The sequence below is a fragment of the Diplotaxodon limnothrissa genome, linkage group LG17, assembly GCF_057381915.1.
Source record: "Diplotaxodon limnothrissa isolate DT_005_m linkage group LG17, D_limnothrissa_male_GT1.1, whole genome shotgun sequence".
NCBI lineage: Eukaryota > Metazoa > Chordata > Actinopteri > Cichliformes > Cichlidae > Diplotaxodon > Diplotaxodon limnothrissa.
The window spans coordinates 21653993-21678173 of NC_140612.1; the positions used below are offsets into that span (position 1 = coordinate 21653993).

At 38.5% G+C, this 24181-nt stretch overlaps 1 protein-coding gene across 5 annotated transcripts in view; it reads right to left on the reverse strand.

Moving 5' to 3' along the window:
• Positions 1-24181, reverse strand: part of abcc9 (ATP-binding cassette, sub-family C (CFTR/MRP), member 9) — an 85980-nt gene that overhangs the window by 34926 nt on the left and 26873 nt on the right. For 3 of the 5 annotated variants that reach the window (XR_014906986.1, XM_085375340.1, XM_085375339.1), the window contains exons 13-31: positions 24041-24081; positions 23766-23908; positions 23357-23465; positions 22056-22163; positions 18806-18878; positions 15551-15656; positions 13940-13978; positions 7197-7298; positions 7018-7102; positions 6858-6938; positions 4320-4457; positions 4110-4235; positions 3917-4016; positions 3521-3594; positions 3103-3297; positions 2597-2748; positions 1583-1652; positions 1222-1379; positions 860-952 (exon numbers count right to left, since the gene is read on the reverse strand). Coding sequence is in view for 3 of the 5 variants with exons in the window: in XM_085375340.1 (XP_085231466.1) it covers positions 860-952; positions 1222-1379; positions 1583-1652; positions 2597-2748; positions 3103-3297; positions 3521-3594; positions 3917-4016; positions 4110-4235; positions 4320-4457; positions 6858-6938; positions 7018-7102; positions 7197-7298; positions 13940-13978; positions 15551-15656; positions 18806-18878; positions 22056-22163; positions 23357-23465; positions 23766-23908; positions 24041-24081 (1993 nt within the window). In the remaining 2 variants the exon portion in view is untranslated. The remainder of the gene's footprint in view (positions 1-859; positions 953-1221; positions 1380-1582; positions 1653-2596; positions 2749-3102; positions 3298-3520; positions 3595-3916; positions 4017-4109; positions 4236-4319; positions 4458-6857; positions 6939-7017; positions 7103-7196; positions 7299-13939; positions 13979-15550; positions 15657-18805; positions 18879-22055; positions 22164-23356; positions 23466-23765; positions 23909-24040; positions 24082-24181) is intronic. The other 2 variants (XR_014906987.1, XM_085375341.1) reach the window with 1 other exon arrangement.

Consider the following 24181-nt stretch of genomic DNA (forward strand, 5'->3'; position numbering starts at 1 on the left):
TTAAATGTGATAAATCTAGAGTAATGCGTCTGTATTGAGAATGTAAGGAATGGAAAGTAGAGATATTTGTGTTAAAATTTAGCGATAGGAATCAAAAAGATGTCCGAAAAATAAGGAGTCATGTAAAGTACAGATGCCTGAAAACTATAGGTATATACAAAGTACTTGTACTTTGCTATTTTCATATCAGTGTCTATTGGGCCCAAACATTGGTATAAAATGTCTCCATCTTTATATTTGTAATAATACAGCACAAACTTACGATTCATAGCAAATTATGCAGTGAGCTTTTTTGGGCCTCTGCGGGTCCCAGACCTCACTTTGAGAACCGCTGACTTACAGTGCCAGTCTAGCTTCTCAGTCATCCAGGTCAAGGTCATTTAATGGGCTTGACATGAAAGTAAGTGGACTTCTTTTAGGCTCTTGACGATGTTCTACCTCTTATCTAAATGTGGCATCAGAAGTGGAAAAACCTGAGATTTGAAACATCTTCAGGAACTTAAAAGAAGTTCACTTGTTTTCAACTCAAGTTACCACAGGCAGAAGAAAAAAAGACACAAAACATTAAAATAAACATGAAAAAATGTTCATGCCTGTAAAACATGACTGAAGTACATCTTTTACAAAAGCTATGCCAATACACTCTATCTTCTGTATTTGTCTCGATTTCCAGTTTGAACTTTAGTAGTTTGAACTGAAGAATATAAAAAATTCACCACTGTTTTGATTTCTTCTGTTTACGAATGATCTTCTGCAGAGCACAACAAGCAGCCGTAAAATCGTCGTTCACATTTTTTGACCAATTTTTAGAAAAAAAACAAGGGTTGCAAATTTCAGTGCATAAAAGACAAGCGTGTACCTGAAAGCTCGTATGGTGGTGAGACCTTCTGCAGTCTCAGAGAAGTGGCAGAGCAGAGGAAGCTGTGTTGAGTCATCGAGGTCTTGGAGGTCCCTGAGAGGAGGTGTTTTTACAGTATGCATATCACTTCATATGAAATCTCCCATGCACAAGTGTACACATGCATATTACACACTGAATCCTATTTGCATGATGTCCTCTGGTGTACTCATTCAGAATTCATGTTCCCATAAATCATCAAGTTGATGTTTCCTGTTTCCTGCAGTGAGGAGATTCAGCTCACTGCATCTAAATAAACTCCCTGATTTGTTTAGATAGAAAAATTATGCGCTGCAGCTACAACAAATACACTGTGGACATACTTGGAGGCGACTCTGAAATACTTCTGAATGAAGTAGAAGGCCACAGCCAGAGGAACCAAGGCAACCAGGAAAATAGGAGTGATTGAGGCTATGACCCCGATGCCTGACAAACAGAGCAGCGTGGATCTCGTCAAAGATTCCAGCGTTGAAGGAATATGCTACAATGAAAGGAAATGAGGAAGTGGGAGTTCAGTCATGTTTGCTTCCTTCTTTTAGTTTAGCAAAACACAAACAAATCACAACTTCACTTTGACGGCTAACCAGGAATAATAATTAAAACATCTGTTCAGTGCAGCAGTTGTGTACACGCTTCCTCATGGGCCTCGAGTCCATTATCTCTTATGCAAATTCATCAGTTTACCTGGTCGATGATGTTGGTATCAGCTGAGAATCTGTTGAGGATCTGCCCCAAAGGAGTGATGTCAAAGAACCTGTGGAGAGAGGTGTTTAAATAAGGGTTATGTAATCCTGAAGAAAAGAGAGGGAGTCTGCAGAAAGAGCAACAGAAAACTTTCCATCAATTACGAAGACCGATGATGAGCGAAGAACAGCGGGACAAGTGCAGCCACACACACAAAACTCAACTGTTTCCTTAGAGATGCGGCTCAAGTGTGAGGATGGTTCGCCAAAGTCCCGAGTCACACTCAAAAACACACTGTTCAGCGGATCCATCCATCCATTTTACATAATTTCCCCTAGGGATCAATAAAGTATTCTGATTCTGATGATTTTCTACCACTTACAAAAGTGATGTGAGGAAATACAATCAACGCTCCCCTGACTCTCTTCCATTCATCACCACATATTACTCTTCCAACAGCACACTGCGGCATTTTCCAACCCAGCCCAGAGATAATTCATCCATGTCCTTGCTCCTCCAAGTCTAACATACCCAAAACGCCTGCACAGAAGTTCAAACTACCTTTTGATGCACAGTAGTCTAAATGACTGCACCCTTCACCCCATCGTTAGGGGTGACCCAAGACACCATTCAGGAAAAGCTCAGTTCTGCGTCTTCTAGTGCCAGTCTTATTATTATTATTATTTGGGGCACTTCCTACAGGCATAGGTGAGCCATATGGCACAATGACATAGGTGCTGGATCAAAACCGCCAGCAGATTTATTAAAAAGGTTAATCCACATATCAAGAAGCTCCCATGTAAAGGTAAAATAAAAAATACAACTTTTACACACACCTTTACTACCAAGTAAACACATATAGATTAAAAGACTAAGAATTCAGCATGTAAAAGACAAAAACAACTTCCAACAGGTTATAAAAGCAGACGTAGGTTTGCTTAAAAGATTAAATGTGAGCTTCGAGCTTTTTTACAGATGTCTACTCTGGTCTTGTTGCAGTTCTGTTTTATGTACCTGATGGGAGCGTGAATGATCTTGTTGAGGAGGTTGTGGTGCAGGTTGGTGGCTGCAGAAAGACCAAGAAATTCCACAGTGAGGGAGGTGATGAGGCATAAAGTGATTCCAGCCGCGCACAAGATGATGAACACTAGCAGATAGTAGGAGTCCTGCCCCCGGTGACACACAACAAGACAGAAATCACACCATGGAGAAACAAGAGCAACATGTCAGAAACTAATATTATCATTAAATGTTTCTAAAATACAAATAGAGCCACTGTGATGTCACCAACTGGTTTCTGATCTCTGCATTTGTGATTTTTTTAATCATTCAGTTAAAATGTACATTTAATTTGTATATATTTTCCCTTATTATGCTCTCTGCAACATTCAGAGAGTCAACAGGAGATTCAGTTCATAAGTGATTTTAATACATTATCCCAATAAAACCCATTAAAATCCTAATAAAACCAATTACAATCCCAGTAAAACCCATTAAAACCCATGACAGACTTATTGTACCTGCACTGCGGTGTTGGTGGGTCTGGTTCCATTAATATACATGTCTGTTCCTGTTTCTGCACTGTTATTGATTTTCGACGTCCAGTTAGCCAACCAGTAATCGATTGCCACAATGACGGAGTGTTTGAGGAGTTTAGAGAAAATCATGAGGAAGACCATGAAGAACCCCCCAGAAGACAGGTAGCACCAGCACACCTGAGAGAGCAGCATGGATCATAGTAAGAAAAGCAGTAGTCACTGGTTATTTGGTCGGTCAAACTTGTTATTCCTCTAAAAAAATAGTAGCAGGTAACTAACACTACACCAAACAACTGTCCAGTAAACTAGCTGAGGTTATTTTTCTTTTGTGGCAGTTAATGTTGTTGCTAACAACACTTTAAATCACGAGAAAATGTCATTGTGCAGATGAGTGGATTACCTTCCACGGGATCTTTGACCTTCTGTTGGTGGTCGTGGAAAAGTTGTCATCGTCTTCCTCCTCGGCTTCTTCTTCTGTTAGAATAAAATCCCATTTAGAAGATATCATTTTTATTTTAAGGTGATTATAAATTAACCATTTTAATCATCACAGATGGTATTGAAGATGCCATGGTGCTAATTAGTGATAAGTTACATTCAATTAAAATACTAGAAGGACTTTTGAGTACTAACATGTTTCCTACAGTAAATCTAGAATATTTTGGAGAAACAAGCACTCCACCAAACTTTGACAATGAACCCTAAGATGGCACTATGTCTATGTGTCATCATGTCTTTTCAGGAGGAAACTCTGACAACATGACTCAACCAGTTACACTGAAAAGGAATCTGTCACCTTCATCTTCATCATCTATTTGGTTCTTGGCCTCTCTGGAGTAGAAAGCTCTCCTCAGCGTCTTCCGCTCAAGTGTTGTTTGACTGTCCTGCTGAATGTCCTACACACCGGAAGAGTGGATATAATAGGAGAAACATTAGAGTAGACAGAAAGCTTTACTAAACACTTAGACAGCTGCAGATTTATACCGTACCTTCTCCAGCCCTTGATCCTGCCTGTTCATCAGGGTTTTCCAGTGGTCATAAAGTTCAATGTCATGAGTCTGAATGTCCTTCAGAGTTCCCTCTCGCAGGACTGTACCATCCTTCATTGCTATAATCTGGACAAAACACACAATATAATGTTAAGGCTCAATGAAAACTGAATTTATGACATGTATTTTCCTGCAAACAGAAGGCCCTACCCAGTCTGCATGTATAAGATATTGCAGTTTGTGGGTCACGAGGACCACGGTTCGTTTATCATCCTGCAGAAATTTAAGGATTCCTTCTTGCATCAAATGATCACTGAGGTGGATGTCGAGTGCTGAGAATGGATCATCCTGCAAGATTTAAGAGAGAAGCATGTATATCAGTTAATCTGACAAACGAATGACTTTCTCAATCTGAAATGCTTTTATACGTATTCACTTTTAAAAATGTTTAGTCCTGAATACGTATGTAATCAACTGGTTTAAACTAACATTTGTAACACTGACACATATGTCTTCTGCTCTGTCATGTTTCACTCTCATAAGTGAATACCTGGAGGATCACATTTTGTGAGAAGTATTTATGATCATAAAAGACTTTCAAATTGAGTTTATTTTCAAATGAAAAGCAAATCTGATGTATATCAGATTTATGACAGACAAAGCCTTAATTAGAGATGTGGTGGATAAAAGTCTCTTGAGTATAAACAATAGTCTATATCTTAATGCTCAAACCCTTACTTAGAAAAGTCTATTTTGTACTATCTGTACAAATTACCATTGATTGTTTTTTCTTTTTTTAAAAAAAATTGCCATGAGAAAAGTTTTTTAAAAATCAAACAGAAAGATTCTAACCTGAAAATGAATCCAACAGGAAGTGCAAGAATATGCAGTTCCTCAAATGGCTTGCTCCATACACTATGCTAACTTTAAAGCTAGTTGAGAGGTGTCATATTTTTTGGCAAGTACTGTAAAAAGTCACTGGTTTGCTTCTGGCTGAAGGCACAAATCCCCTTTGGGGTTATATCTGCAAAGGCATTTTTGGGGGCTACCTGCTTTGGTAACCCCTTGTGACAAGGGAGCACCTAAAAGTAGCTGTGGAGTCACAAAAGATGATTTTGGTTTCTGTGGAGAGTTTCTCTCTTTATGATAGCTGGACAAAAACTCTCCAATTGAAATTCAGTCTTTAAATTTCCATTACGAGGGGAGAGACTACTTTGACTGCCAAGTAGCTTTGGCTGCCGCCTTGTCCACTTGTTAGCTTTTATTAGCATGTATCTATGTTGGCTGGATGAATCTGTGATGTCAAAAGGTCATCACTTCAAGCTTTTGGAAACCAAAATGTTGACTGTCAGTTTGTTCAATTCGAGGCTTCAAAACAGAAGGTCCTGGACCAGTGGGAGATCTCACATGTGTACATTTTTTATGTACAGTCTATTTTCAGTCTATTTATGTACAGCATTTCCTTGCAACACTGGACATGGAATAATCTGCAGAAGTGTAAAGTGTGCATGTTAGTCCCCATAGGGAAATAGTTCCTCTGCATTTAACCCATTCACCCAGTGAAGCAGTGGGCAGCCACCAGTGCAGCGCCCGGGGAGCAGTGTGTAGGGACGGTACCTTGCTCAGGGGTACATCAGGGTAGCCGTTCAGTGGAGTCGAACCCCCGACCTTCCGATCATGGGGCCACCACTCTACCTACTGAGCTATCCCTGCCCAAAGATTAAACCTAAGCAAGCTTTCAGTTTCCATCATAAGGAATGCTGTAAAGGAGGCATGTGGAGGCAGGTAGGTATTAGTATATTGTACATCATGATGTAGATGTTGTACTTTTGTTGTATTTTTTATATAAATTCGGTTTGCATGGCTCCTCTTGTGGAAAATACGTTTAATCTCCCTTAGACTTCCTGGTTAAATAAAGGTAAATCCGTAAATAGATATTTATACTTTATGAAACAATGGAAAAAACTGTAATGTGAAATTTCCAAGCAGAAATGATTAGTTGCACCATGTAAAAGTTAGTAAATTCTCCCTGTGTCTCTGTACTACCTGTTCTACCTGATTTCTGAGATAATTTTGATTATATCCAGCTCTTCATCACAACTTAAACTCCTCGGGATAACAGCCAGATGTCCATTAATCTTTGTGCTAACAGGACGGCGGATGCTATAATGTGTTTTATACTGTGTTAATGAAGCCTGTGTTATGGCTGTGGGATGTGGGAGTGTATGACGCATATATTCCAGCCCTGATATCAGATATGAACAGCACAAAAGAAAAACATTCCCTCCTCATTATACATTTCATTTTTTTCTTAACCATCGTAGACATTACAAAGGGTCATGAGTGTATAAAAGAATTCCACTGATGGATTTTAATGAGGAATGTATGCTTGCTAATGGACTAAAAATCGAGGTGGCAGCAGGAAATTACACAACTACTCAGCCAGATAAACAAATGACAGCATTCACTGTCATTATCCCAACGGCCACAATGTACTGTGTGTCACATAATACATCACTGCATGATACATTTAATTATATAAAAAAGGGAAGATTAGAATACTACAGAACTTAATCTTGTAAAGAAATGGCATTATCTAATTTGGCTACAAATTAGGAGTAAAAGTCTTTATTTTACATTAAAAAAAATTCTAATTGCACATTGTAAAAAAGAAAAAAAGACAGAACTCAGAAGAGTTTCCAATGTTTTGAACATTAAAAAGAAAGTTTAAGGGAATTTTAAGCTTACCAAGAAGACGATGTTGGTGTTTTGGTACAAAGCTCTGGCCACACAGATTCTCTGCCTCTGCCCTCCACTCAGGTTGATGCCCTGACACAGAAACAGATAAATTAAATCCCTTCATGTGATTATGTTGTTTTTTTTTAAGGCAAATTAAAAACTTGCATACTCTCTCTCCAATCTCAGTCTGGTCTCCGAATGGCAGCAGGTCAATGTCTGGCTGCAGAGAGCAGGCGTCAATCACTGCTTTGTACCTGAAAAACACCCATGAACATGTCAGGAAAGCTCTCAATGTGAACACAAAGCACCGCTGAGGTGAGCTGTAACTGTGAGCTGTGGGGTTCTCACCGCTGTTTGTTGAATGGACTACCGAAGGTGATGTTTTCCTCCACAGTAGCGTTGAGCAGCCAGGACTTCTGGGCAGCGTAGGCAACAGAGTTTCTGTTCTTGCTGTGTGCACCACAGGAAATAGAGGCAAACAGATACTAGGTAAAAAAATGCAGGTCATGCATCCATAAAGCTTTAAAGAGCAGAAATACTGATCCACCTTCACAGCAATGTTGCTTACAGTTCAGCATCCTTATGATTGTTAAAGTATTTAGTTATTAATATAATAAGTCATTCACTAAGGAAAAGCTAACCTAAAAAAAGTAAAGCAATATTGTTTCTTGAACAAATAAAAATACTAGTGTTTAATTCCAACATTACGTTTTAAATATAAATTTTTAAGTTTAATCTGGGAATTTCTTTTTGTTCTCTAAAACCTCTCCATTGAATTCAGCACCATAATACAACATTGCAGCTTTATTTACAGTTATCAGTATGTAGCTTTTTGCTGTATCTAAAGGCTAAAGCTAACATAAGATCAGTACTCCTGTTCTGATCAGCTTTATGAAAGTGGGACCCAAACATAAAAACAAAAACAAAACGAGGAGGAAGAGAGGGAGGATTATGTTTGTAAATCTGTCAAACTCCACTGCAATGTAAAAACAACTTGTGAGATATGAGGGATAAATATGAAGGTCATGGATGAGGTTAATGATGAGCTGCAAATTATCAACAGTTAATAATGATAAAAAACAACATGACATCATCTACAGCAACACAATCATGAATACAAACATCAACTCGTCAAAAACCACTGCTGGGAGTCTGAGCTGAGACCCGCTCTGGTGTGAAGTCGTTAATGAGGTCAGAGAGCTGTGATGATGACAGTTTTCTAATATTTTGTCTCTAAAAGTTGTTTTTTTCTCGTCCATATCTGGCTGTATAGTAAGTAATATATATAAACGTTTAGGATACCCGAATTCAGCCATTTCTCAGAACTGTACTGTCTTAAATTGTGCATATTCAGAGGTATAGATGAAATACAGGGAGTGCAGAATTATTAGGCAAATGAGTATTTGCTAAACCTAAACCACTATTAAAATAATTATTTCCGCTTATTGTAAGCAGCACGGTGGCACGGTGGTTAGCACTGTTATCGCACAGCAAGAAGGTCCTGAGTTCAATTCCACCATCAGGCCGGGGTCTTTCTGTGTGGAGTTTGCATGTTCTCCCCAGGGTGTACCCCGCCTCTCGCCCTATGACAGCTGGGATAGGCTCCAGCGCCCCCCGTGACCCTGAAAAGGATAAGCGGAAGCGAATGGATGGATGGATGAGTATTTTGTCCACATCATCCTCTTCATGCATGTTGTCTTACTCCAAGCTGTATAGGCTCGAAAGCCTACTACCAATTAAGCATATTAGGTGATGTGCATCGCTGTAATGAGAAGGGGTGTGGTCTAATGACATCAACACCCTATATCAGGTGTGCATAATTATTAGGCAACGTCCTTTCCTTTGGCAAAATGGGTCAAAAGAAGGACTTGACAGGCTCAGAAAAGTCAAAAATAGTGAGATATCTTGCAGAGGGATGCAGCAGTCTCAAAATTGCAAAGCTTCTGAAGCATGATCATCGAACAATCAAGCGTTTCATTCAAAATAGTCAACAGGGTCGCAAGAAGCGTGTGGAAAAACCAAGGCGCAAAATAACTGCCCATGAACTGAGAAAAGTCAAGCGTGCAGCTGCCAAGATGCCACTTGCCACCAGTTTGGCCATATTTCAGAGCTGCAACATCACTGGAGTGCCCAAAAGCACAAGGTGTGCAATACTCAGAGACATGGCCAAGGTGAGAAAGGCTGAAAGACGATCACCACTGAACAAGACACACAAGCTGAAACGTCAAGACTGGGCCAAGAAATATCTCAAGACTGGTTTTTCTAAGGTTTTATGGACTGATGAAATGAGAGTGAGTCTTGATGGGCCACATGGATGGGCCCGTGGCTGGATTGGTAAAGGGCAGAGAGCTCCAGTCCGACTCAGACGCCAGCAAGGTGGAGGTGGAGTACTGGTTTGGGCTGGTATCATCAAAGATGAGCTTGTGGGGCCTTTTCGGGTTGAGGATGGAGTCAAGCTCAACTCCCAGTCCTACTGCCAGTTTCTGGAAGACACCTTCTTCAAGCAGTGGTACAGGAAGAAGTCTGCATCCTTCAAGAAAAACATGATTTTCATGCAGGACAATGCTCCATCACACGCGTCCAAGTACTCCACAGCGTGGCTGGCAAGAAAGGGTATAAAAGAAGAAAAACTAATGACATGGCCTCCTTGTTCACCTGATCTGAACCCCATTGAGAACCTGTGGTCCATCATCAAATGTGAGATTTACAAGGAGGGAAAACAGTACACCTCTCTGAACAGTGTCTGGGAGGCTGTGGTTGCTGCTGCACGCAATGTTGATGGTGAACAGATCAAAACACTGACAGAATCCATGGATGGCAGGCTTTTGAGTGTCCTTGCAAAGAAAGGTGGCTATATTGGTCGCTGATTTGTTTTTGTTTTGTTTTTGAATGTCAGAAATGTATATTTGTGAATGTGGAGATGTTATATTGGTTTCACTGGTAAAAATAAATAATTGAAATGGGTATATATTTGTTTTTTGTTAAGTTGCCTAATAATTATGCACAGTAATAGTCACCTGCACACACAGATATCCCCCTAAAATAGCTAAAACTAAAAACAAACTAAGAACTACTTCCAAAAACATTCAGCTTTGATATTAATGAGTTTTTTGGGTTCATTGAGAACATGGTTGTTGTTCAATAATAAAAATTATTCCTCAAAAATACAACTTGCCTAATAATTCTGCACTCCCTGTATAGACCCTGTTAGAAAGTCTATTATACAGCTGGCTCCTTGAGGTGGCAGTGTAAGGAGTCTTTGGGTGCTGCTTAGGCTTAATTACTGATTGTCTACATGTGATGAGGTGTTGGTTAAGGGGTGCCTGAGGTTGTCTAAGAGGGAACAATACATCTTTGCTCCCAGTTGCTGATTTCATCTTAAACTTAGTAATTGATGGGATTATGTAAAGCAAATAATCCCAGTATATGCTGTTGTACGTCCAAAACTGGAAACACCATTCAAAGCCTGAAAATGAAAGTCACCAGTGTGCAAACATTTCTAGTTTTTGCATACCATTTTTTAATTATCTAACAATTTGTCAAAAAAAATCCCATTTCTCATCTAATTTTTTCATATTTATGGTTGGGGTATCCTTCAGCTGTGGTTTTTCTTTCTCTGGCCTTGTTCCTCTGACACAGGTTTGTTGTTAAAACTTTAAATCAACTAGCAAGGTTATAAGTCTAATACTTTTATTTATTTTTATGATCTAGATTTTACAAAATTCACAAAATGCTTCGCCCATTTGAGGGAATGAGAAGGCTCCAGTGGACTAATTAACAGACAAAAAAAGGGGGAAAAGTTCTAATTAAAATTTTCTTTTGAACCTGTTGGCATGCCTACAATTTTTATTCTATAACCATCATATTACCCTCAAATCATAAGAAAATTAATCTTCTTACCAACAAAGTCTTCCTCAAAGTCACCACATGTATATTTTTCGATCTGAAGCCATTAGATTGAGAGGTCTGTCATCCAACTGCCACTGTCAACAAACTGCTATTATAAATAAACTTTTTTGGAGAAAAAAAGTAATAAAGTGGCCAGCTCCCGTTTTCTTATTTGGTGCTATCTTCTAGCAGAAATATCGCAATTGCATCAGAAAGTCTGTTTATAGTCTGTTTATTTGTTTGTTTGGTTTTTGTTTGTTTTTTTGAATGGGGGGGTCCAATGACTCCCAGCAATAAAAACAAAAACAACAGACGGCACGTGAACAAAAAGCAACACAATGAGCAGAACACTCTCTGAAGGCTGACGGTCCTGAACACACACAATATGACCTGATGTAGCAAAATCATTTAAGAAAGAAAGAATAAACCAATAAGTGATCCATCTGTGGTTCCTCATTAAGCTGCTGTCTTACTGAACTTGGTTCAGGTTTAACTTCAATCACATTTCAAGTCCTCATAAGCATTAGATAAAGAAAATCTCTGTATTTAAAAAGTTAAAATAATGAAACGCTTACTGGACGTTTTACCTCTTTACAAAACAAAAGAAAAAATCAATAAAAGTAAAATAATGTTGCATTAATAAACTGGCAACCTTGCATTGCTTTTTAATTTCAGTATTATAAGCTGTGTATTCACTAAAGAATTATGGTTTTTGTCTATGACTAACACTATATAATATTTATTTATATAGGTATAGAAAAGACAGCTTATATATATATGTGTTCAAGAACAACAACCTGGCTATTTGCAAAATGGCAACTTCTTCTGAGGCACAGTAACACTGACAAATGGGGTTAAAACTGAAAGAGGAGGAGAAGCAGAGGAGAAAGAAGAGGAGGTGAGACTGAGGGGTCAAAGGGTCACATCATTCTGAGGTCGAGACCAGAAGAAGAGCGAGTACCTCCTGATGTCTTCGTCAGACTCCTCTGCCTCTGACCAACTGTCAAAGTCAGTGTGTTAGAATTAGCCTGCTGCCGTCCACTGCATGTATATTTGCGCTTACGTGTGAACACAAGGACAAGACCACCGCAACAAAAGCAAAGCGATAACAAAACACAAAAGATGAGCTGCTGCTTCGCTTTTTAAGGAGGAAAACCAAAAGCACGAAGAAGAAAAAAACATGAAAACAAATGGAAGAGTCATGTCAAACCCCAGCCTGCCAGCTGTTAACTGAATTAACCTTCCCACCCAGAAAAGAAGGGCTGTGTAAGTGATGCAGTCATTGTCTGTCTGTGATAATTAGGTTTTGTGGCTTCCTCGACAATGAGGTCGTGTATTTTCTGCGACTGAGAGTGTGCTTGTGTAAGAATCATATCCCAGCTTAAACGAGCACAGGCATAAACAGAAGAGCCTTCAACAAACAGAGAATCTTCAATCCAACTGCTAAATCAAGCCTATTTACAGAAGGACGTGCAGCATCAAATACACCCTGACTGCACTTTAAAAAGTATCCAGCCCTCACTCTCCGCTCATGCTAATTTAAGCTCAGAGACATTTTCAGTGTTACTTTAAGGATGTACTGTTTCTTGTTCTCCAGCTCCAGTACTATTGGAGGACTAGTAATAGAGTTAGTAGAGTAGAGTTGAAAGGTTTACATTTCAAAAATTACATGGTTGTCAAAAGTCATACACAAAAGTCAGCTAATATATTTAAAAATAGTGAGTGAGAATCTGGCAAGAGGAGTGCTAGAACAAAGAAAAACAGTGCAACACTGTATAAACCTATAGAATAATGACGTGTTCAGTTTAATCAAAATCAATGATTGATGTAATAAATATGCATAGATGAGCAAATAGTCTTTTCTGTTTCTTGCATGTCAATGAATATTCGATTTTACTGTTACATCTACAGTTTAACAAGACATGAAAAATGAGTAAAACCAAATTAGCTTTGAAAAAAAGAGAAAAGTTTAAAAGCATCATGTGTAGAGAGGCTGCAGAGAGGACAGCATTTATACTTCTGAGTTTCGTACGTGGTGTGTGTTATTTATTATGTTTGTTTTATTTTAAACAGCTGTAAGAAACTAAATAACACATAAATTATCTTCTCTTGCAATTAGTTTCTCAATATGTAACACTGTAATGTAACAATTTAATATTTTTAGATTAGTCTTATGACATTACAAAAACATTACAACAGCGGCAAGAGTTACGCAAGTTTCAGACCCTTCTCAGATGGTTTGGTCACTCTAAGAGCTTTCAGTGTGTTAAACTTCTGTACTGGTTCTCTTGGCTCATGGAAATCAGTTTAACCACTGAATAACATAAAGTAATCGATCCATCAGGCATGTGTTACGACGATACAGTCTGAATGTTGTAGCTATCCTGCTACAACATTCAGACTGATTAATGTCTCTGCATCAAAGCAGAACCAAACAGTGAATGTCCCATTCCTCTGAGGCCATCATCAGCCAAGAGCATCAGACATCCTAATGTAAGGATAAAAATTGTGTTCCTTCAACATTTGAGAGAAATATGAATGTACTGATAATTATGTGGCTTCCACAGATCTCCAATATTAACCTCACTCTCCAACTTCAGGCTAAACCTCAGTGCTGCCACTCAGTACAAACGTGCAGCAGATTTTAGAGTAAAAACTCTCAATGACAGCTGTGCATGTCCACGTTGTTCTTTTCCGAATTTCAGTGCAATTTTGCACTAACTCAGCAAACACCAGATAGAAAGTGTCCTTGGTAAACTCAGAAACTGCTTTACCTGATATCAGCACTGGTTTCTGTAGGGCTCGTGAACCACAGCCGATCACACCTTCAGATTACTTCCTAATGCGATTTACTTACTTAACCTTCATAACACACGGTGAGCAATAAAAAAAAATCATCCAAACTGCTAAATGTAAACGTTGAAAGGCATAAAAAATGATATGGAATGATTTGTAACCTCTTTATATTAAACTGATGGGGAAATGCTGTGCTCAGTGAGCAGTGAAAGATGGCAGTTACCTTTTTGGGTGTAATAAAAAATTATGACTAATAAACTAATTTAACACCAAGAAGATACTCATGCTTTTGCCAATATACCCCTTTAAAATAACATGAGGGTATGCAAGTGAGAAAATAGTACCTATTTTCAAGCCTGAGTATTTACAGTCTGTGTTTAAATGACTGTAGACCAGAGAGAAGGTACCTTATGTTCCCCTCGTGGATCACCTCACAATCAGGCTGCCTGATATGGCAAGAAAGCAGAAGGTAAAGGGAAAGAAACCACACACACACACACACACACACAACCACACACACACACAACCACACACACACACTGGTTAGTGTGCAAAGACAATATAAGAACATAAAGACAGATATATAGGCGATAGAAATTCAAAAATCCTCTAAAAAAAAAGCAACTGAAACTTGAATTACAGAAAGAAAATGAGTCGTAGTCACAGGACAGTTGTCTAATATGACGGCGCACACTGCAGACACCTACAGCAACCTTTTGTTTCCATTTCCAGCTTCACATTGCACATTAAAAATCTGTGTATGAATGTCATGGTATTTGGGGATTTTTAAATGACTTCTTTAATTTCTTTAATGACTTTAGTTGTGGTCAATCATGGTCAATGAGAAGTTAACAGGCCTAAACTTCTGACCACAGCTCTACATAAACACTTATGTTTATTCAAGTAACCTCCCAATTTTAACACTGTGGGTGAAACTCCTGAGTGAACCACTAAAAGTGTGAAACTGTCAGGACATTGAGAAAAACTGATCACAATTATGGAAGCAACTGAGATGTTACAAATGACCAGTGTTATCTCAGAACTTCTCTTCAATTAGCATAAGACACAGTAGAAACCAGGAAGTCCTTTCCTCTAATAATAAAATGTCCAGAGACGACAAACACAGCTGACCTCTATGTGTCGTAGAAATGGCTCATTCCTGAAAGTGAAAGCAGAATCACCTTCAGGCTTTGAGGCTATGAGATCTGCTTATTACCAAATATCCTCCTCGTAATTGATTCAGCCAGTGTCATTTGGTGTTTGTGAGGCTGAAGAACCAGTTTGTCTTTTGCAGTTTAATTAAATAATAAAATGAATGAAAGCATCTTTGGTGTAACTCAATATCCCCCATATTTTAGCGAATGAATGGCAATTACATTAAACTCGGGGAGAACATAATGCTTTTAAACATCATAGTTTGACTGTAACTGAGTCGTCCATAATTGATTTTATAAATGGAAAGCTTTCCAGAGGAGAAGCTGACAGATCCCAGATGACCACGAGAGCGGCAAATTAAATGACAGTGAATGTCGCTGCTGGACGTTTGACACTAACGAGCCAGTAATTGATTCTTCTCGTTACTGTCAGCATTACTCTGTGCACAGACAAGAGATTATTAGTTTACATTTGTTCCCAATCATGGTCATGAAGACGTACTATATGCGGCCAGATGTGTAAAATAAAAATGGCGTGAAACAAAAACAACTGAAAGTACTTAACTGTTTGACTAAACAAAATAAAATGAGAAATATGAGATTATCATTCTGATACATAAAAAAGAATTAAAAGGTTTATACACATAGAAACACATAGAAAGAACAGAAGAAATTTCAAATATCATCATATACAAAATACAAAGCTTTTAGAACATGGGTTCCACTTCCTCTATTTAATTATTTGCAGCACACCAAAACAGCTACTGTATTTATTTATTATTAATCCACCAGCTTTGGATCCTCTGTTACATTTAACAGATTCTTGCATATTAGATACTAAGTACTTATAAAATATTTTCTTACTTGCTCCAGTAGACTCCCCCCTCGATGGCTTGCATTTCTCCAAGCATGGCCAGCAGCAGGGAGGATTTCCCACAACCCACCTGGCCCACGATCATTGTCAGCTGACCTGAGATAGAATGAAATGAAAAAGGTGGTGATGGTAAACTAGCTAGAAACTCAGTTAATCTCCTAAAGCCACCATTTCACTGGTGGCCCACATGGAGAAAGGATTAGGTGTTCTTTTAGCCACATGCTAAACAGACTCTTTGCAGTCACGTAACGAACTAAAAAAAACCTTTACTGCTTCCATGGCAGTTAAGAGGGTAAGTATGAGCCAGGTTTAGCTAATGAAAAGTAGATGTTGTGATAGTTTGCTGGTGCGTGTTAACACAATGCCAAAATCTTCCCAGGAGGGGACATCTCAGAAAATTCAAACTATGCAATACTCAGAGAAATTCCAAAAAATCAAAGACCTACATCTCAAACTCTGCAGGCCTTAGTTAAAATTCATGACAAAACAATCAGCCAAATACTGAAGAGGCATGGTGGTCTGGAATGGTTGCAATGTTACATCTGAACAAACAATGTGGAGATGTTTGGACATAATGCACAGCACCACAGCATGTCAGCGCATACACTTCATACCAGCACCTTGCACTTACTGAGTCAACCATGAAATCTTCTGTATGCAAAAGTATTGTAGAGTCAAATGTGAGGCCATGTGTCCGACAGCTAAAGTTTGCACCAATGAAAGTCACCCTGACTGAAATCCCACCCTACAAGCTTTTGAATCATGCAGTGTACTTAGTACTTCGTTTTTCAGATGACTGCATAGAGTTATGTGAAAGCTTCATTTTTCCACGATTGCAGACGATGAAGTGTAACACCTGTTTTAAAAACAAGTTGGGAGGCTGTGGAAAATCTAAATGACAACAATGATTTTCAAATCTCACAGATGTTATTCACAACTGCGCATAGAAAACAAATTGAGTTTAGACTGAGAAAATGTACGATCGATGGCAGCAACAGGTCTGGAACTGATTCTCAGATTAAGATTCATACGTTTGACGATTACATTTTTCAGATGAAAGATTTTTAATTTGGGGGTAGTTGTATAAAAGGGGGGTGGGCGTGACCTGAACCCAAACCTAACCTTGCCTTTAACTCTAGCTAAATTTATCTGGTGGATGCTACTTTATTACAGAGTAAGGCACACTGTAACCTTTTAATATTTAAATATTCATGATTCTGTAAGAAGACTATATGTCATAAGATGTTTCAATAACTTGAAAATTGTATGTTAATGAGAATCTGAGGCATTAAATGTGGAGGGCAGGTTAACCATTTAGAAACCCCGCTACTTACTGACATCAACAATACACCCCGCTCATAATCTCTCAGATAACAATCAAGGTAATCTATAAATATGATTACAAGAAACTTTCAGACAAAACCAGTCAAACTAAGCTTAAAAGGAGCTCAGATCTACTATTTGTTTATTATTCCTTATCCCCTAAATGCAAGCAGCCACTGTGAGCTGAAAGTCTGTAATGACTCTAAAACAAACTGAAAAACGCACAAACATAACACTCCAGTTACTCCGAACAACATTACACCAGCACTTGGCAGGACAACAAATCCTGGTTGTCTTAGTAGTAGCATGACTGGGATGGCAAGCAAGTCACTTCCCGAGGGAAACTGCGTGTGTGTCCGTCTGTGTGCGTGTAAGACATACTATACAGTCCATTTGTTAACAGCTTCATCAACATGGTCTCCTGACACTCAGTGTTTCAGTTACAGGAGTGCAGAATTACCGCAGCTCTCGGTGTAACAGCAGCGTCATGTATACTAAAACAGTGTTTGTCACACTGAAACAGTAAAGAAAAAAGATAAGCTCAAAACTTCCTGTGATCTTAAATCTCAAAAACTAGATTTTAAAACAAGAAGAGAAACGTTACAGCGAACAGAGCCACCATAAGAAAGTGAAAGGCAGCAGATGTATTAAAATACGCAATGATATGAGTGAGATCCTTCCCTGTGGATGTATGCTTCTAAATTTAAAACACTTGGCAGAGTCAGTATCTGGCTGTGATTGCATGTATTTATTTAAACACTGATACTGCTTTAATACACAAAGCAGCATTTAATGTTATAAAGTTCTTAACAAATTTTAGACCGCCACCGAATATAAGGTTTGTGACAAAACCAACCTAAATTTACAGTTTCTCTAATGGTTAATCCACCAGTGTGCACAAACTCTTTAATCAAAATGATATTTTTAATGGTAAAAATAGGTCATGTTGATCATTTTTTTCATATTTACAGTTTTAATTTTTTTAAAGCAAAAAAGTTTGTCACATTTTTAAAAAAATGAATAAATGTAACAATAATATATTTTTTTCCTTCTTAAATTAACCTGAACAGAAAAATTAATTTCATCGGTGAAATGGTATGCCAGCTTAAATGTGGGTATAAAAACATAAATTCAGTATTATTTGTCTAACACATAACAACATAATGTTTACCTATAGATTTCTGAAATATTTGTGTTTTCCTGTTTACATGACAGGTGGTCTAATACATTTGTTAAGCACCGTATATCATATAAAAACAAGTGTTTTTATATAGCAAATTCTAAAAGAACTGGGTCTGACAAATATCCACATTACAAAACATTAAAGAGAAAATATGATACACATCAAATATGAATATGTAACCAAAATATTAGTAAAATAAAAGAAAGTAAAAATCAAATGCTAAAATATTAAACACCTACCAGCCATTTGGCTGGAAGGTGGGTTTTAAAGGTAGAAAAGCCAAATGGCTGCTCTCTGGGACTCTAATTAAGGCTAAATTATGCTTGTAGCCTATAAAGTGATATATATAAAATAAAACAGGTCCCAAAAACAGAACTTTGAGGTACACCAAATCTAACTGTTGAAGAACAAACCTCAAATGTCACGACATCTAAGAGAATTAAAAGAAAGGAAGAGTATGAGGAGAAGAATCAGCAAGGTTAGGTTCAGGACAGAAATGATTAGGTTTGATGCATCATATATAACATATGTCAAACCCTTTTTATTTCAACAAAGTTTCACTTAATAGCTGTATAGGTATACACTCTTAAGGCATTGTAAACCTCTTATGTTTTGAGCACATTGCGTTTACATATAATGAAATATATGCAACATAAACAAAATTTCCATTGCCACATACTAGAGTTTCTCCTTATACAAACCTGAACTTTAAAGTATTCTACCTGTCGTCTAGTCTTACCTGTTGGGATCCGGATGTTGATGTCCGACAGTGTCAACAGGTTATTTCCCCAGGTGAAGGATCCACCCGTGACCTACACAGAGAAATAAAAAATAAAAAGATCAGAAGGTAACAAAAGGGTTATACTACTAAAGTGCGCTAAAGTGCTTTTTTTCCCAGCACATGACTCTCAGTAAATTCCCATTATGCAACATGAATACGTGCTGTTTTCTTGTTACGTGTGAACCCACTGGAGCAAAGGACATGACCCACTTTACGCCCCGACCCAGAGTTTAAGAAATGCTAACAGTAAGTGCATTGCAGCGAACACTGCTGAGATAACACACACACTGGGCTCGTGGCATGAGGGACACCAAACCAAATGTCATCCTGTGACGCATTTCACATCAAGTTCACTTTGGTGAATGCTGACAAATAAAAATCTGTTACACAAGAGGGACAGGTGCTACAGCTCTGTTTTGTCAGTGCAAGATGTGTGAAGGCCTGATCCACTCACACTTCAGTAGGAGATTACGGTCAGTGTCATCGATGCAGCCAAAAAATCACAGGTTTGCATTAAAAGGCCTGACAGGCTATATAATATACAGTATGTATTCATGGTTTCCGATAAGTTCACCATCCAAACAAGTTGTTCTTTGGTTCTACGACACGTGTTTTACAGCCTGTGTATTAAATCTGAAAGACTGAAGCTAAATATAACAAAATGTGGTCAATTTACATTTTTATTGGACCAAATGTAAATTTCTAACCATGGGATTTTGACACCGTCCGACACAAATACAATCGAAGTGCAACTAATGACTTTAATGGTAGTGTTATGGCCTAGTGGAAAATCTATTAAAGACTTCCCTTTAAAGACAAGCTTTTAGACATTAACCAAAAATGAATGAATGATAATTACTTCCATTTCCATTTGTATAATCAGTTACCCCCAGTAAGCATAGCTGGATGAGTCTTATGAAAAGGAATTTACTTTATTTTCCATTACTGACTCAAAAAAGGTCAACACAAGAAAGAACAGAAGGATTCAGCTTCCTCGGCTTGGTTAGAAATCACCTTTGATGAAATGGAAACAATGAAAATCAGTCAGCTGATTGAAACACACATGTTCACTGGAAATTTAGACTGAAGAGGGATGGAATAAAGGATCATGACCCTCCGCTCATTGCTTCTTCACGACGTGGCATTAAAGCAAGATCAAATGGAAGAAGTCTTAAATTTAAGCTCCACTATCAATGAAATTTCTTTTTGAAAGCTTCATTATTTGTGTCCAGAAACCCGCCGATCAGCACGTAGCAGACTTGTGTATCTAATCCCTCGTCTATATCCCTTCATGCATGGAGTTTGTTTACATTCCTCCCATCTGTTGCATTTATTTATTTTTATTATTTTATGCAGGGACACCCCCTGAAACGCAAACTTTCTTCAAAGCTTCCTTTTCCCAATGACCCGATCCCAAAGGAATCAAGAATATAACAGCATCATAAGATGATGAAAGATCTCTTTTAAAAGATTATAGCACCAAAAATAAAGATTATAATATTTAGACATTGTTTTACACTGAGTGACTAAGAAACAAATACACCTCAATTGAGCAGGCTGTTCATGCATGACCACCAAAACACACATGGGAAATCTCAGATGTATTTCCATGCTCCTGAGCAAAAGTAAACAACCAAGATTACAAAAAGCAGGATGAGGTATATAAAAATGGAAAGCAAGTTAAGATACTATCAACAATTTGACAAGGGAGGAAGGAGAAAGGACAGGGAGAGAAGATGTGCAAAAAGGGGAGTGAAAATAAAAAGATGAGATTTTGCTGAGAGCAGATAAATGTAGTCAAAATATTTAATAGAAAATGTGCAGCTGCAGGAAATGGGCCTGGTGATATGTAAATATGACAATGAACAAAACAAAAGACTGACAGATAAGAAATATAAAAAACAAGATGAACCCTGGTGTATTTCTCTGCAGCTTTCTCAAGCCTGTGAAGCCGAGTTAAACATTTTATGAACCTGATTTAAAGCCTGTATGATGAAGACAAAAGCTTCAATTTCCTCTATTCTCAGAATTTTAGGGGAACTACATTAACATTAATGCTATATCTGCATTGTGTCCAGATTTTCCTGGATCTGGATCTCCACACAGAAACCCTTCTGTGTGGAGTTTGGATGGCCTGTTGGTTGGCCATGTTTAACATGAGCATCCACCAAAATACATATCTGATAGAAAAAGGAAAAGCAAAGGCCTCCTTTAAATGGCCATAACCTTGTATATGTGGGTGTGTGTAATGCATAACAAACAAGTTTTACACTGATAAGTCAACAAGGTCTGTGTCAAGCATGGAAAAGCTACCACTCTAATTGGGGGTCTGCCATCTGGGGAATAGCATCATTCCACAGGGATGGGACAGGAAGAGGAGTCTTCACAGAGGGGCTGAGAAAACCTTGGACACATCCACAAGGCCCTTTAAGGGACAACAAATTCTCATGTGAATCCTGCACTTCCTGAGAGGAGTGAGAGTATGTGCACACACGCATGTCGCATGTATGATTGCAGGCAAAAACCCATGGACGCATAAACAATAAAGATATGAAACAGCTGCTCATAAAAGTGAGATAAGTGGCAGCAACAGCACGCAGCCCTTCTGTGCTTATCCATCTGATGCTTCTTCTCGAAAAGGTGCTTTTATCGTGTCTGCTGTCCACTCTCCAGGTGTGTTTGTCAGGGAAATCCTGCACCTGCCTTGAACAGGCAGCCGATAACATGGCTGAACGAGTTTCCGCTCTCTTTATTCCCATCAAAACAGGAACCTTTCCTCTGCATCTAAGCATAACCATCCTCAAAAGACTATTTACCTTTAAGAGGGAACTGTCAGTCTGGACAACTGAGTTCATTGCATCTAAATGTGTTGCTCATAACCCCCACTCTTAGTGTCACATGCTGAAAACCCTTCAAGACACCAGTGGGTTAGATATCAAGACAAAGGTTTCTGCTCCGATACTAATGATGTCTTTCCAGTCCCATCATCTACTTTCTTTATCCCACATCTACAGCTCTGGAAAGTCAGAGGTGTCCATTACTACAAATTAAACCACAGCCAGTTCCTCTAAAGCTGCCAAAAAACCAAAAAGTTCATTGATAAATGGGTAGACGTGGGTCCATGTGTTGCACTTTACATGTGATCATAGCCTGTATCTAACTTACACCCCTGTAAACTTTCCCCTAACACATAAACTTTGAGCCTGACCTTTACAGCCACATCCTCTGTCTCTGAGGGTCTCATCTGTCGCCTGGTTGGCTGCTCATAGTTGTCCATTTGGTAGCGCATTGGCTGCTTCCTGTTGATGGCTTTGGTCTTGAGAGGGACAACCGAAAGAAAAAGGGAGAGAAAGGAGTGAGCATTTGATAATAAACATAAGACTTTTCTGCATCTGCTGTACTTCCTCTGGAAGCAGAAAACGTTGCCCCAATGGACTCAGTCCTCATTATTATTATATGATCCAGATACAAAAACAAAGTTCATCAATGTTTCTAAATTGCACGTGAAGTTCCACAACTAAAATCTCCACACAAAAGTAAAAGTATTCACACGTTCATCAAGAAGATGTAGTCAGGCTACAGTATGTGAGTGTACTCCAAGTACCAGGATGCTGTATCCATAAAAGTCACAGTTTTCACTCTCAAAGATCTCCATATTGGCTACATAACCCAGGATTATGGACCAGCTAGAAAAGGGCATGTGATTGATGTCATTGGAGATACTAGGAAGCAGGTAACAGTCAATTTCTGTGGGTCAAGCTTTAGTTGTCAGGCAAATGCCCTCACATCACACTCTAGAATATTTTGGTGTGCAGAGGAGATCATGATGTACTCAGTGACTGCAAGGTGCCCAGGTGCTGTGGTTAGAAAACAATACCAAATCATAATCTCTCCACCATCGTGCAGACAGTTGGTATGAGGCGTTTGTGCTGACATGCTACGTTTATGGCCAAATATCTCCACTTTGGTCTTACATTTAGTAAACACCCCATGACTGCTGCTTAGTTTCCACACATAAGAAGTTTAGTTGCTAAAGAATGTCTAAAAAATGTGTTTTTAACATTAAGTAGAGGCGATAAAATGATAATGGAGATGAAAACAAAATCCGGTATTACTGTTACGGGGTTTTATTTTTCTATGTTGTCTAATTTTAGCTGATTTTGAGGGAGAATAAAATGAGTCGAAAAAATATGTCATAAATGGGTATGCTGTTTTTTAAATTTCCTTTTACAATCTTATCTGAAAACCATTACAGCTCTAATGAATCATGTGAGTCACTCAGCTTTGTGGTCTGACTGTCCATTTGAACACAAACAGTGATAATCCCACTGCAGAGCAGACACTAAGTGACTAAAGACTCAGACAGCCACACGATTAGGCCTGTATTTCACTGAGTGGTGAAATGTTCAAATACCCCAAACAGGCTCAGAGGTGTAGCAGTCAAAAATACAAACTGTTACTTTTGCACTTTTCCTTGGTCTTTTTTATTGATCTGGTATCGTAACTCACCATCCCCATGGGTTTCTTTCCAGCTTCGAAGGAAACAGATATGTCACCATTTCTCCAGCTGTCGTCTCCAATTTCATCACTCTGTAGAAACTCACCAAGCTTCTGAACACTGTAAGAACACACACACACACACACACACACACACACACACACACACACACACACACACACACACAGCCTATTAACAGTGACACTGTGATGATTCCAATACCGGTAATCTCTCAGGAGTTTAGAGTTTCTCGTCACTGTTGTTGGGTTTCCTTGACGTTCCTTTAATTAGATTTGCCGCTGAAGCCATGTCCAGTTTGTACTCCATGTTTAGTCATGTCCACATCCCCTCTCCTTCAGTCAAAGCATGCCAACCAGCTGTCCACAACCTTTTACAATACAAATAAATCTAAACACTCACCTAACCAGAGCCTTCACAGCAAATCTGACAACAGTGGAAAGCAGGAAGAGCGGGGTGACCAGGATGTGAAACAGTGACAGAGCTGCAAAGGCCTGAGAAGGACTGGGGCCTTCTTTATTGAGGATGTGATACGTCACAAATGTCTGCAAAAAAACAACAAAAGACAAGTTTAACATCTCTTCCTTATGCTGTTGAATTATAGCTTAAGAAATAAGCAAGTAGAACATTTAAAGCAGAGTCAAATTCTTTTACAGATTGTAATAAAACTGACTTACGGCTAGAACCGCAGCAATGGGAATAGCAGCATTCATGAAAACTGCACAAAAAAAAGGAACAGGTTTTATTGGTAGGATAGTAACTTAGCTGATTTAGGTAACAATACAAGCTTTATAACATACTTTAAGTCCCTTTTAAAA